General features: G+C 43.1%; 1 protein-coding gene across 2 annotated transcripts in view; it reads right to left on the minus strand.

The window, feature by feature from the left end:
- Window positions 1-13,266, minus strand: part of PHF20 (PHD finger protein 20) — a 203,615-nt gene that overhangs the window by 33,462 nt on the left and 156,887 nt on the right. For both annotated transcript variants that reach the window (XM_011929128.1, XM_011929129.1), the window contains exons 11-13: window positions 12,081-12,179; window positions 11,231-11,401; window positions 7,748-7,926 (exon numbers count right to left, since the gene is read on the minus strand). In XM_011929128.1, the coding sequence (XP_011784518.1) occupies window positions 7,748-7,926; window positions 11,231-11,401; window positions 12,081-12,179 (449 nt within the window). The remainder of the gene's footprint in view (window positions 1-7,747; window positions 7,927-11,230; window positions 11,402-12,080; window positions 12,180-13,266) is intronic.

Consider the following 13,266-nt stretch of genomic DNA (forward strand, 5'->3'; position numbering starts at 1 on the left):
ATAATTAAAATAGAATTGTATGAGCAAATATACAGACAGATGAATCGATGGAAGAGAGAACCAGAAAAAGATTCAAATACATTTAGAAATGAAGTAAATAAAGGTGGTATTTCAAACAGTGAGGTGTGGTATTAGTACAATGGGGAGCCATAGTTCTCACTAATTACCTGGCAAAATTGCAGGTAGATCAAATATTTATATAACTTAAAAAGAAAACAAAAGGGCCAGGCGCAGTGGCTCTTGCCTATAATCTCTGCACTTTGGGAGGCCGAGGTGGGAGGATCTCCTAAAGTCAGGAGTTGGTCACCTGAGGTTACCCTGGCCAACATGGTGAGACCTCATCTCTACTAAAAACACAAAAAATTAGCCAGGCGTGGTGGTACACACCTGTAGTCCCAGCTACTCAGGAGGCTGAGGCAGGAGGATCACTTGAACCCAGGAGAGGAAGGTTGCAGTGAGCCGAGATCATGCCACTGCACTCCAGCCTGGGTGACAGAGTGAGGCTCTGTCAAAAAAAATAAAATAGCCGGGCGCGGTGGCTCAAGCCTGTAATCCCAGCATTTTGGGAGGCCGAGACGGGCGGATCACAAGGTCAGAAGATCGAGACCATCCTGGCTAATACGGTGAAACCCCGTCTCTACTAAAAAAATACAAAAAACTAGCCGGGCGAGGTGGCAGGCGCCTGTAGTCCCAGCTACTCGGGAGGCTGAGGCAGGAGAATGGCGTAAACCCGGGAGGCAGAGCTTGCAGTGAGCTGAGATCCGGCCACTGCACTCCAGCCTGGGCGACAGAGCAAGACTCCGTCTCAAAAAAAAAAATAAAATAAAATAAAATAAAATAAAATAAAGTATGATTCAACCATTATGCAGAAAATAAAATGGTTTTTAACTTACATATTGCTAAATGAAAAAAGATGTTAAAAATACTATACATGTGGCTGGACACGGTGACTCACGCCTGTAATCCCAGAACTTTGGGAGGCCAAGGCGGGCGGATCACCTGAGGTTGGGAGTTCAAGACCAGCCTGACTAACATGGTGAAACCCTCCCGTCTCTACTAAAAATACAAAATTAGCCAAGTATGGTGGTGCATGCCTGTAACCCCAGCTACTTGCAAGGCTGAGGCAGGAGAATCACTTGAACCCGAGAGGTGGAGGTTGCGGTGAGCCGAGATCACGCCATTGCATACCAGCTTGGGCGACAAGAGCAAAACTCTGTCTCAAAAAAAAAGAAAAGAAAAGAAAAGAAAATACTACACATAAAATGCGAACATTTGCATTTAGACAAAAAAGAGATGGTTGCAAAGCAATGTGAATGTACTTAATATCACTGACTTGTATGCTTAAAAATGGTTATAATGGTAACTTTTAGGCAGGGCAGGGTGGCTCACACCTGTAATCCTAGCACTTTGGGAGGCTCAGGAGGAAGGATCATTTGAGGCCAGGAGTTTGAGACCAGCCTGAGGAACATAGTGAGATTCCATCTCTACAAAAAAAATTAAAGAAATTAGAAGGTGTGATGGTGTGTGCATGTAGTCCCAGCTACTCAGGAGGCGGAGGTGGGACAATCACTTGAGCCCAGGAGCTGGAGGCTGCCATGAGCTGTGATTGTGCCTCTGTACTCCAGCCTGGGTGGCAAAGCAAGACCCTGTCTCAAAAAAGAAAAATATAAAAATGAAAAGGGTAACTTTTAATGTTATGTGTATTTTACCGAAAAATTTTTAAAAGGAGAAAATACATTTGCTATTGTTTGTTTAGCCATAGAATGTTTCTGAAAGGATATACAAGAAACTGATAAGGGCTGACTCTAGGGAATGGGTAGTTGGTGACAAGGTATTTCTCTGGTGATAAGGTATTTCTCTGTGTGCTTTCTGGACTTTGAATTATGTCAGTGCATTAGGTACCAACAAATAATATGAATTTTAAAATAACCAAAACTTTCAAATGGGCTTCTTTGTTTAAATTTTTATTTACTAAATTTTTATTTAATTTCTTGTAGAAACAAGGTCTCTCTATGTTGCCCAGGCTGGTTTTGAACTCCTGGACTCAAGCAATCCTTCCACTTCAGCCTTCCAAAGTGCTAGGATTATGGGTGTGAGCCACAGGGCTAGGTCATTTAAAATGGGCTTCTTTTTAAAACTGCTACATAATCTTTACTGGAGTCGGGCACTTAATACATATTAATACTTGTTGTTGTACGGCAAAGGTCAGCAAACTACAGCCCATGTGCCAATGCCAGCTTGACTTGTTTTGTAAATAAAGTATTACGTGAACACAACCATATTCATTTGTTTAGGGGTTTTTGTTTGTTTGTTTTGTGAGACAGGGTCTCACTCTATTCCCCAGGCTGTAGTGCAGTGGTACAATCTCGTCTCTCTGCAGCCTTGACTGCCCAGGCTCAAGTGGTCCACCCACCTCCTGAGAAGCTGGGACGACAAGTGTATACCATCACAGTTAACTAATTTTTATATTTTTTGTAGAGACAGGGTTTGCCATGTTGCCCAGGCTGGTCTTGAACTCCTGGCCTAAAGTGATCTGCCCACCTCAGCCTCCCAAAGGGCTGGTATTACAGATGTGAGCCACTGCACCCAACCATACAGGTGAAAGTTTGTTTTACATATTGCCTACAGCTGCTCGAAGAAGAATCCAGTAGCAACAAGACCTAAAAATTTATTATCTAGCCGTTTAAGAAAAAGCTTAACAAAACCTGCTGTACGGCAATTAAAATAATTTAAATATCAAATGTATTTCCTGATGTTCATTTTTATGGGTAGCCAGATTCCTCAAATACCATGATTATTAAGTAGGATTTTAACCTTTCAGTGATTTAAATTAGCACTGGTAAATAAGATCAAATAGCGATATACATGAACAATGTTGATACTACTCATATAATGAAAATGATCCAAAAAGTTATTTCTCTATAGTAATACATGCACTTATATAGAAAACACACTCTAAATGTATTCTAGGGTTATTCAAAATACCAATTTAAGGTAAAGATTTAAGAAAAATTTATTCATGTCTTCCTAATTAGATGGTGAATACATTTTACAAGTTTAAACTGTATTTGTTCTAGCTAGCTCCCTCTAAATTTATGCCTTTTGCTAAAGTTATTGAGTGGAAAAAGTTATTGAGTGGAAAAGGTACGTTGCTCTCAGTGACAGGACAGTCAGAAACTGTCTCTCCTTAACACAAAGCCAGGTGGACACTCTTGGTTCAGGTGGACAGCACAGAAAGTCCTCTGGAACAAAAGCCAAGAAGCTCTGAAGTGAGCTCAAGACACAAGGTCTTGTGGAGCCTGGGAAGTGGGAGATCAAGTTGGCTCCTGACTCCGCCATGCTCCTGGTGGCCCTGATTGCCCCAAAATTAGTTTCTTCATATAGCACATAACGGCACATTAACCTCTACCCTCAAACACCCCAAGATCCTTGCTACTTATAGAAAAGTCAATGGAGAAAGTACCAGAGTGGATCAGAAATGGGTTACATACTGTTAGGCAGAATAGCCTTGCCAGGAGGGACATTCATTCCTCACCCACTGAAGATTTTAACAGGCAGATAAAGGGCAAATCTGTCAGGCTAACAAGGCCTAGAACTGAGCATATGCTCAAGGATGACAGAGTAGAAACTAAAGATCTTTAATGTCCTTTTAAAAAAAAAACTTAAAAAAAAAATCTACTAAAAAATAATAGTCTGAGTTATATAACTTTTCTTTTCTTTTCTTTTTTTGGGAGGGGAACAGGGTCTCATTCTGTCACCCAGGCTGGAGTGCAACAGAACGACCAGGGCTTGCTGCAGCCTTGAACTCCCAGGCTCAAGTGATCATCCCACTTCAGCCTCCAGAGTAGTTGGGTCTGCAGGCATGCATCACCATACTCATCTAGTTTTTTTATTTTTCATTTTTTGTAGAGATAGGGTCTTGCTGTGTTTCCAGGGTGGTCTTGAACTCCTGGGCTCAAGCAATCCTCCCGCCTCAGCCTCCCAAAATGCTGGGATTACACCATGCCCAGCCAACAGTTATCTAATAGTAGTCCACAGGGCTTCAGAGAGTCTGCAAAATGTGTGTGTTTTTAAGATAGGACAATTAAAAAAAAAAAAAAAAAGATGTGCACTCAAACATGTTCCAAGTCAAATGTTAAGACAATGAAGCCCGCCACCACACACAATTTTGTATTGCTAGGATAGCTCAGTATTATGCTGACCTCAAAACGGAGCTTGTCCTCCCATCTCTGATTAATCAAAGTAACTACACAGCATGCTGTTCAGGAAAAGTCACCCTGACAATGGCCATGTGCATCACGCTTATCTCACTGTTGGGTAACCAAATGGAGAAAAACAAATGGGCCATTGAAGTGCTCCAAGTCAGCAACTATCTGTCACTCAGAGTTCTGACAGCATATCAGAATCATGGGAATATGCCCACCATTCACATGTCCGACCTCACAAGTAAAGATCATCCATTTTGAACTTTCAAAACTATTGCTGTTACCTGTTACATATTTTGAGGTTCTATGAAACAGTCCATTAGAAAAAGGGGTTCTGAAAAGGGGTTCTGATATTCAAAAATGTTCGAAAACCACTGAACCAAAGTATACTAAAGGTCTTAAATATCAGGTACCCTTGAATCCCAGAGGTGACTATGAAGGCTATTCAAAAAGACAAGACTCTCCCTCAGCCTAAAGTGTGTGTATGTATGTGTGTATGTATATGCGTGTGTGCACTGGTGGTGCTGGGGAAGGGTTGGTCAGCCAGTCTAGATGGTACTATTATGTTTCAAAAACAAATTTTTCTTGTTTCACTTCTCAACTGTAAATGTAAATCCCTATAGCTAAGGCCCCTTAGGGAAAAAGCACTTGACTGGGTGCCCTGGGTTCAAATCATAATCTGATGACTTATTTAATGGTTCTACAATGATCAACAAAATCATATCTTTGTAATTTTGCTTTCCCAAACAAGTGACTTGAGATAGCCTTGTTAGAGGTGAGATGGTATTTCTGAAAACACTCCAGAAACTTTAAATCACTGCTCAGCTGGACACAGTTACCTTAGCTCCATAGAGTTGCTTTAGTTCTGTTAACAAAAAGAGCATGACTGTGGTACATCCATAGCATGGAATACTACTGGACAATAGGAATAAATGACTACTGAAACACACAACAACATGGATGAATCTCAAGGATATTATACAGAGTAAAAAGGGCCTCTCTCAGAAAGATACATACCATGTGATTCCACTAACCAAGAGTCATAAATTACATATAGACAGTTAAAACAGTTTAGTGTTTCCAGGGTTAGGGATAAGTATGGCTATAAAGGGTACCAGGAGGGAATCTCATGGTCTTAGTATACCTGAGTACCTTGATTGTGGGAGTGATTACACAAGGCTATACTTGTAATGAAAGTACACAGAGCTATATGCACACACAAATGAGTATGTGTATATCACTGGTAAAATCTGAATAAGCTCTAGTGATTGTGCCAATGTTAACTGGTTTTGTAGTTTCGATATCCTACTGTGGGTTTATGGGCTGTTGGCATGGGAGGAAGACCAGCAGAGGAATTCATGGGACGTTCCTGTACATTTCTTTGCAACCTCCTGTGAATCTATGATTATTTCAAAATAAGTGTTTTCTAAAAGCCCTAGGAAAATGAAAGAAAAAAAAGCAAATACATCTACTCATCTCTAGTTGTTCTGAAAGTTTAAAGAGCTATAGCAAAGTTCCAATGTTTCAAGAAATAAAACGAAAGGGGACTGTTGAGTACAAAGACAACAAATTCAAAGAATGAGAGGAAAAAATGCAACTGTATATTAAGTCAAGGTCCAAAAGTGAATTTCAAAACTCCATGCCATGCAGATCACAAGGTCAGGAGTTCGAGACCAGCCTAGCCAATATGGTGAAACACCGTCTCTACTAAAAATACAAAAATTAGTCGGGCGTGGTGGCAGGCACCTGTAGTCCCAGCTACTCAGGGGGCTGAGGCAGGAGAATCGCTTGAACCCAGGAGGTGGAAGTTGCAGTGAGCCGAGATTGCGCCATTGCACTGCAGCCTGGGTGACAGAGCGAGACTCGTCTCAAAAAAAAAAAAAAAAAATTATCATAACAAAAATATTTTGCCAGGCGCAGTGGCTCACGCTTGTAATCCCAGCACTTTGGAAGGCCAAGGCAGGTGGATCACCTGACATTGGGAGTTCCAGACAAGCCTGACCAACATGGAGAAACCCCTTCTCTACCGAAAATACAAAAATTAGCTGGGCGTGGTGGCGCATGCCTGTAATCTCAGCTACTTGGGTGGCAGAGGCAGGAGAATCACTTGAACCTGGGAGGCAGAGGTTGTGGTGAGCCGAGATCGCGCCATTGCACTCTGGCCTGGGAAACAAGAGCGAAACTCCATCTCAAAAAAAAAAAATCCATGCCATGCCAACCTACAGTACTGAAAGGGCAAGGAAATAATATTCTATCACAGAAAGCAAGCCAAAGGGGCTGGGCCTGTTTCTCATAATCTCAGTAGGCTATATAGATTCTTATTGGACGATGGGCAGCCACCCCCTTTACTGGGAACAACCCCTGAACCCCCATTCGCGTTATAACATAACACAGGGGGGCCCCAGGCAGTCTTTTTGCCCCTGTCGATAATCTGTAAGCTCTACTACCACCAGACCAGATAACTAGACCAGGGGAGAGCATTTGACCCATAACAAACTCTTTCCCCTCTGGCCACAGGTGACTGTTCCAAAAACTAGTATCTGATCTAAATTTGGCTGGAATTCCTTACTCAGAAATTTTGAATTGGGACTAAGATTCTGACCTTGGTCTACCTAGTCTCTTGAACACAAAAATGTAAAATTGGGGCAAGGCCAAAAGTGACCATTTTGCATTTTCCAAGAAAATAAGCAAGGAATAAAATCAAAAATAACCAAAAGGACTCCAGAGCAGCAGGAAACAAGGCAGACCAAGGCCCTCAAGATGGAATTCCAGGTTCTGAGCCTGAAGGCAGCCCTGCCTCTGAGTCCTGGGACCCAGTCTATTTCCCAACAATATTTGTACTTGCCCCTTAAAAAAACCCTAACCAATATAACCATGACTTTTAAAAACTCAGGTTCCCAAGCCAGTTGAGCAGCTGTCAAGACACCCAGGGAACTTGTGACACCCTTAGGGGCCAGCCAGCCAGCGCCACCTCTCCCAGAACTGCGATTTACAGACAAGGGCCAGGGCAGGCAGGTGCTGGCCAGGCATGGTTTCCCCAAGCAAGTAAGGAGGTCCCGCCCACCACAGGCACATCTCAGAGATGGAGATGACAGACTCAAATGTCAGGAAAATAAAGAAAAAGAAACATAGAAGTTATAAAGCCAGCCTGCATGATCACAAAGACAATTTACCTCAAAGAGAAGATAAGAGTCCATGGGAAGATTAAACTGCCACTCCAAAGATTTCAGTCCCTGCTGCTCAACTCCTCACTTTGTGACCACAGGCAAGGCCCTTCCCATTTGCGGGTCCCAGCTGCTTCAAGCAGAGCATGAGAGGTTTAGACTCAGTGATCCCTAAAGTCCTCTCTTACTCCATCAGTGGACTATGTATGGCAGCCTGGAACTCTGAGGAAGCCAAACCAAAAAGCAAAGCTCAGTCTGCTGCTGTTCATGCTGTCTATCTGGGGCTCTGGTATGACTTGCCATTGTTGCTGGCCTCAAAATTCCCTCCAAGGACCAGTTTGTGCTTCTCTAGACCTGTTTCCTGGAAGTTCTCCCTACCTGAATCATGAAGTCATTTTCCTCCTGGACCTCACAGATGCAACGGACCACCTCAAAGTCATAGCGGTCATCCCCATCAAGTTCCTCGTCTGGGTTGGTGGTCACATCCACATCTTGGCCGTACTCATCATCGCTCCAGAGAAAGCTCTCAGAAGAGGACTCACTCAAATTATCCTCCTCTACGAGGAAAGAGAAAACAATAGCTATTATTTTAGGTTATAAAATTAAAGCCCTTTGATTGTCAAGAATGAAAAATGACCTTATAGTTCCACTCCTCCAAGCAAGAACATTCATAGGGCAAGGAAACGAGGATGCCGATCTGTCCTTGGATCTGTCATTTAGTAACAGCCCAAACGAGGCATGCTGCTGGGCAGTGAACTCAACTCCACTTCCGCATTTCACTGAGAGAATCAAGCCCAAGGGTAGTGGCTACTCAAGATCATAGAACTCAGTGGCAGAGGAGCTACAACTCCCCATGAACCACACAGACCACCATCCCTGACAACTCTAAGATGTTCTTCAGCTTCACCCCATCCAGTCAGGACCTGGCTTACAGTCTGTCTGTCTCCAGAGCTACCTTTAAAACTCTGTAAACAAAGGCAGAGCATGGTGGTTCATGCCTCTAATACCATCATTTTGGGAGGCCGAAGGAGGAAGATTGCTCGTGCTCAAGAGGTCAAGTTAAGCCCGGGCAACACGGTAAAACCCCGCCTCCACTAAAAGAAAAAAAAAAAATTAGCTGGCCATGGCGATGCATGTCTATAGTCCCAGCTACTCAGGAGGCTGAGGCAGGAGGATCCCTTGAGCCTGCGAGTTTGAGGCTGCAGTGAGCTATGATCACATCACTGCACTCCATCCTGGGTGACAGCATGAGACTTTGTCTCAAAAGACAAACAGGCTGGGCACAGTGGCTCATGCCTGTAATCCCAGCACTTTAGGCCAAGGTGGGCAGATCAGTTGAGCCCAGGAGTTTGAGACCAGCCTGGTCAACATGGTGAAACCCTGTCTCTACTAAAAATATAAAAAATTAGCCAGGTGTGGTGGTGCGCCTGTAATCCCAGCTATTGGGGAGGCTGAGGCAGGAGAATCACTTGAACTCAGGAGGCAGAGGTTGCAGTGAGCCAAGATCATGCCACTGCACTCTGGCCTGGGTGACAGAGTGAAACTCTGTCTCAAAAACAAAAATCAAAAACAAAAACTCTATAGACAGTGAGGAATGAGGAAGGGGAAGATTCCAGGGATAATCAGAGGTAGAATCATTTGAGGCCTGATTAGTTATAATCACAGCTAACTTTTACTAAGCGCTTGTTCTGAACCAGACACTGTTTAAGTCAGGCATAACTATTAATATTTTATTGCACTGCACAGATAATGTATTTTTTTTACAAACTGAAGATGTGTGGCAGCAACCCTGAAAGTCTATTGACACCATTATTCCAAAAGCAAATACTCACTTTGTGTCTGTCAGCATTTTAAGCAGTAAAATATTTTATTTTTTATTATATTTTATTTATTTATTTTTGAGACAGGGTCTCATTCTGTCACCTGTGCCAGAGTGCAGTGGCATGATCACAGCTCACTGCAGCCTTGACCTCCTGGGCTCAGGTGTTCCTCCTCCCTCAGTCTCCTAAGTAGCTGGGATTACAGGTGCATGCCACAACACCCGGCTAACTTTTTTTGTATTTTTTGTAGAGGCAAGGTTTACCATGTTGCCCAGGCTGGTCTTGAACTCCTGGGGTCAAGCAATCCACCCGCCTCAGCCTCCCAAAGTGTTGGGATTACAGGTGTGGACACTGCACCCAGCTTTCATTTTTTACATTGTCAGTTAACATAATGAAATGTATTGCTAGTTCAAATTTTTGAACATTACATCAAAACAAGATTGATCTAATGAACACATATGTCACATTTCTCAGAACATATGGAAGAACTAAACTAATTTTATTTCAAAGAAAGTTTTAAGAAATGTAACAGGCCAGGCACGGTGGCTCATGCCTGTAATCCCAGCACTTTGGGAGGTCAAGGTGGGTGGATCACAAGGTCAGGAGTTCAAGATTAGCCTGACCAACATGGTGAAACTGTCTGTACTAAAAATACAAAAAAATTAGTCAGGCGTGATGGCGCACGCCTGTAATCCCAGCTACTTGGGAGGTTGAGGCAGGAGAATTGCTTGAATCTGGGAGGCAGAGGTTGCAGTGAGCCGAGATTACTCCACTGCACTCCAGCCTGGGCAACAGAGAGAGACTCTGTCTCAAAAACAAAAACAAAACAAAACTAGATATATATATATATGTGTGTGTGTGTGTGTGTGTGTGTGTGTGTGTGTGTGTGTGTGTATTATATATATAAAGCCTTTCTCCAGAGGGCTCAAAGATATGTTTTCAGAGTCGTGTGTGTGAACAAATACCATCATTCATGTGCATATTAGCTTACACTTTGATGCCTTCATCTGTACCATCATGTAGCAGGGCACAACGGCCAATGCAGCAAGTGAGAAGGTTTTTCAATGCCAGCGGGACTTTGTAACACCTGGGTGAGTGGGCGCTTCCCCTTCCAGGGCCCATATTAGGTTGAGCACATATGTATATGTGTGTGTGTGTATAGATATGTATATATATAACATTTTACCGATTTTTTACATATATACATTTATATATATGTGTGTATGTGTGTATATATATAACATATTTTACTGTTTTGTTTTGTTTTTGTTTTTGAGACAAAGTCTGGCTTTGTCGCCCAGGCTGGAGTGAAGTGGCATGATCTCGGCTCACTGCAACCTCAGCCTCCCGGGTTCAAGCGATTCTCCTGCCTCAACCTCCCAAGTAGCTGGGATTACAAAGCAGACACCACCACGTCTGGCTAATTTTTTGTATTTTTGTAGAGATGGGGTTTCACCATGTTGGCCAGGCTGGTCTCAAACTTCTGGGCTCAAGTGACCCACCAGCCTCACCTCACAAAGTGCTGGGATTACAGGCGTGAACCACCGCGCCTGGCCACCAATTTTTACATTGAATAATTTTTCTATTGAGCTGAGTTCTTATACATTCTGGTTATTAATCTCTTGTTAATGAATAGTTTACAAATATTTTCTTTCATTTAGTAGGTTTTTGGTTCACTCTAATAATCGCTTAGTTTGCTGTGCATAAGCTTTTCAGCTTGATGCAATCCCACTTGTCCATTTCTGTATTTGTTGTCTATGCTTTTGAGGACTTACTCCAAAAAACTTGACATTTCTCAGCATAGCAATATTTTTTAATTAACGTATATGCATTGTTTTAGACATACGCTACTGAATACTTAACAGACTACAATATAGTATAAACATAACTTTTGTAAACACTGGGAAAATAAAAATTATGTGTGACTAACTTTATTTATTTTATTGTAGTGGCCTAGAACCAAACTGGTAATATCTCCCAGGTATGCTTGTATTTTCCAATAAATGATCAGCAAATGATCAGGCCAGAAGAGCCTCCTTACCCAGTGCTTTCCCTTTCCCTTTCCCTTTGTGGTGTCCAGATTCTGGGCCATGAAGCTGTGGGCTCATATGGACCCCTGGCTTGTGTGAGGACCCACACCTGGTAACGGCAAATGCCTTGGGTGGAGAAGGTTCCTGGGAGGTGTCACTGATCTCCTCACTGCAGGGGCATTCTGGAAGAACAGGATCAGGAAAGAATGAACAACCCTAGATAACAGTGGTACATTCCAGAATCAATCTCATCCAACCAACAAGCCTCCTTTTCAAGCAGCACAAAGGCTCAGGGACAATTCAACCAAAAAGAGGTGTGGAGAGCAGATGCAGGGGCCCAAACGCCCCTCTTCAGCATTGCCCCTCTCCTCTTTTCCTGATAAGATTGGTTTTCTAAGCTAGAAGATACACTGAGAATAAAATGTGGCATCCTTTAAGTCCCAAAGTCAGAATACAGATTTTTCTAAACATTTTTGTGAGAGCCAGACACAGTTTTTAAGAAGGGAATCCTTTCTCAAGAGGGCTCAAAGATGTGTTTTCAGAGTCGTGTGTGTGAACAAATACCGTCATTCACCTGCACATCCGCTTACACTTCAATGCCTTCATCTGTACCATCCTGAAGCAGGGCACACTGGCCAATGCAGGTGAGAAGGCTTTTCAATGCCAGCAGGACTTTGTAACACCTGGATGAGTGGGTGCCTCCCCTTCCAGGGCCCATACTAGATTGAGCCCACAGCCCTGGTAAGGGACTATTGGTCCTTCCTCTGCTCAGCACAGGTTCAGAGACCATAATGGGAGAAAGCAACCGCTCCCCACTCATAGTAAGGAAACCTAAGTGAAACCCTCAGGAAAAAAAATTACCAGGTTTGGTTTTCTTTTTCTTTTTCTTTTTCTTCTTTGGCTTCACTCTCACAAACTCTTTGAATTTCTTCTCTTTATTCTTTTCCTTGTCTTTTGTAGCTAGAATTAAACACAAATGTTGGCATTTTAACATTTTGTTTTCAATGCTGGGGTGCTTATTATTTTCCCAAGTAAGCATGTCCAGGGGGCCTGGCTCTACCTGGGAAGTCTGGAGCAGACTGCCCGTGGCAGAGCCACGCCTCCATCACTTAGCCTTTCAGTCCAGCTCAGCACACTCTGGCCCACTGCCTGTCATTGTAAATGGATTTCAGTGAAACACACCATGCTCACTGGTTACATGTCTTTCACACTTCAACAGCAGAGCTGAGTAGTGAGGACACAGAGCTTACGGTCCCCAAGGTTGAAAATATTTATTATCTGGCCCTTTACAGACAAGTTTGCAAAACTCTACTTAGATCACTGCTCCTCAACCCTGGCTACATACTGGAATCACCTGAGGATCTGATTTTGTTGTTGTTGTTTTTGTCGCCATGTCACCCAGTGGCACAATCTCAGCTCACTACAACCTCCGCCTCCTGGGTTCAAGCGATTCTCCTGCCTCAGCCTCCAGGGTAGCTGGGACTACAGACACATGCCACCACACCTGGCTAAATTTTGTATTTTTAGTAGAGACAGGGTTTCACTATGTTGGCCAGACTGGTCTTGAACTCCCGACCTCAGGTGATTCAGCCGCCTCAGCTTCCCAAAGTGCTGGGATTATAGGTGTGAGCCACCGCGTCCAGCCAGGATTCTGTTGCTTGTTTCACTCTTTTTTTAAAAATCGAGGTACCATTCATATAACATAAAGTTATTTTTAAACGAACAGTTCATGCCTTCCAAATACCAAAACTTCATCCTCTCTACTCTCCAACAAAACTCCTTAAGATGTCAATCCTCCCTGTCCAAACTTCTCCCTTCAGGGTATTTCCTAATCACAATCTAAAAAGCTTCCCACCTACCACTCTACTGAGATCAGTTTTCAAAATTAATAGCCTCACCATTGAAAAATCCAGTCGTAGCCGGACATGGTAGCTCATGCCTGTAATCCCAGCACTTTGCGAGGCCAACACAGGCGAATCACCTGAGGTCAGGAGTTTGAGATCAGCCTGGCCAATATGGCAAAACCCCATCTTTTTTTTTTTTTTTT

Source organism: Colobus angolensis, unplaced genomic scaffold, assembly GCF_000951035.1.
Source record: "Colobus angolensis palliatus isolate OR3802 unplaced genomic scaffold, Cang.pa_1.0 Scaffold8, whole genome shotgun sequence".
Lineage (NCBI taxonomy): Eukaryota > Metazoa > Chordata > Mammalia > Primates > Cercopithecidae > Colobus > Colobus angolensis.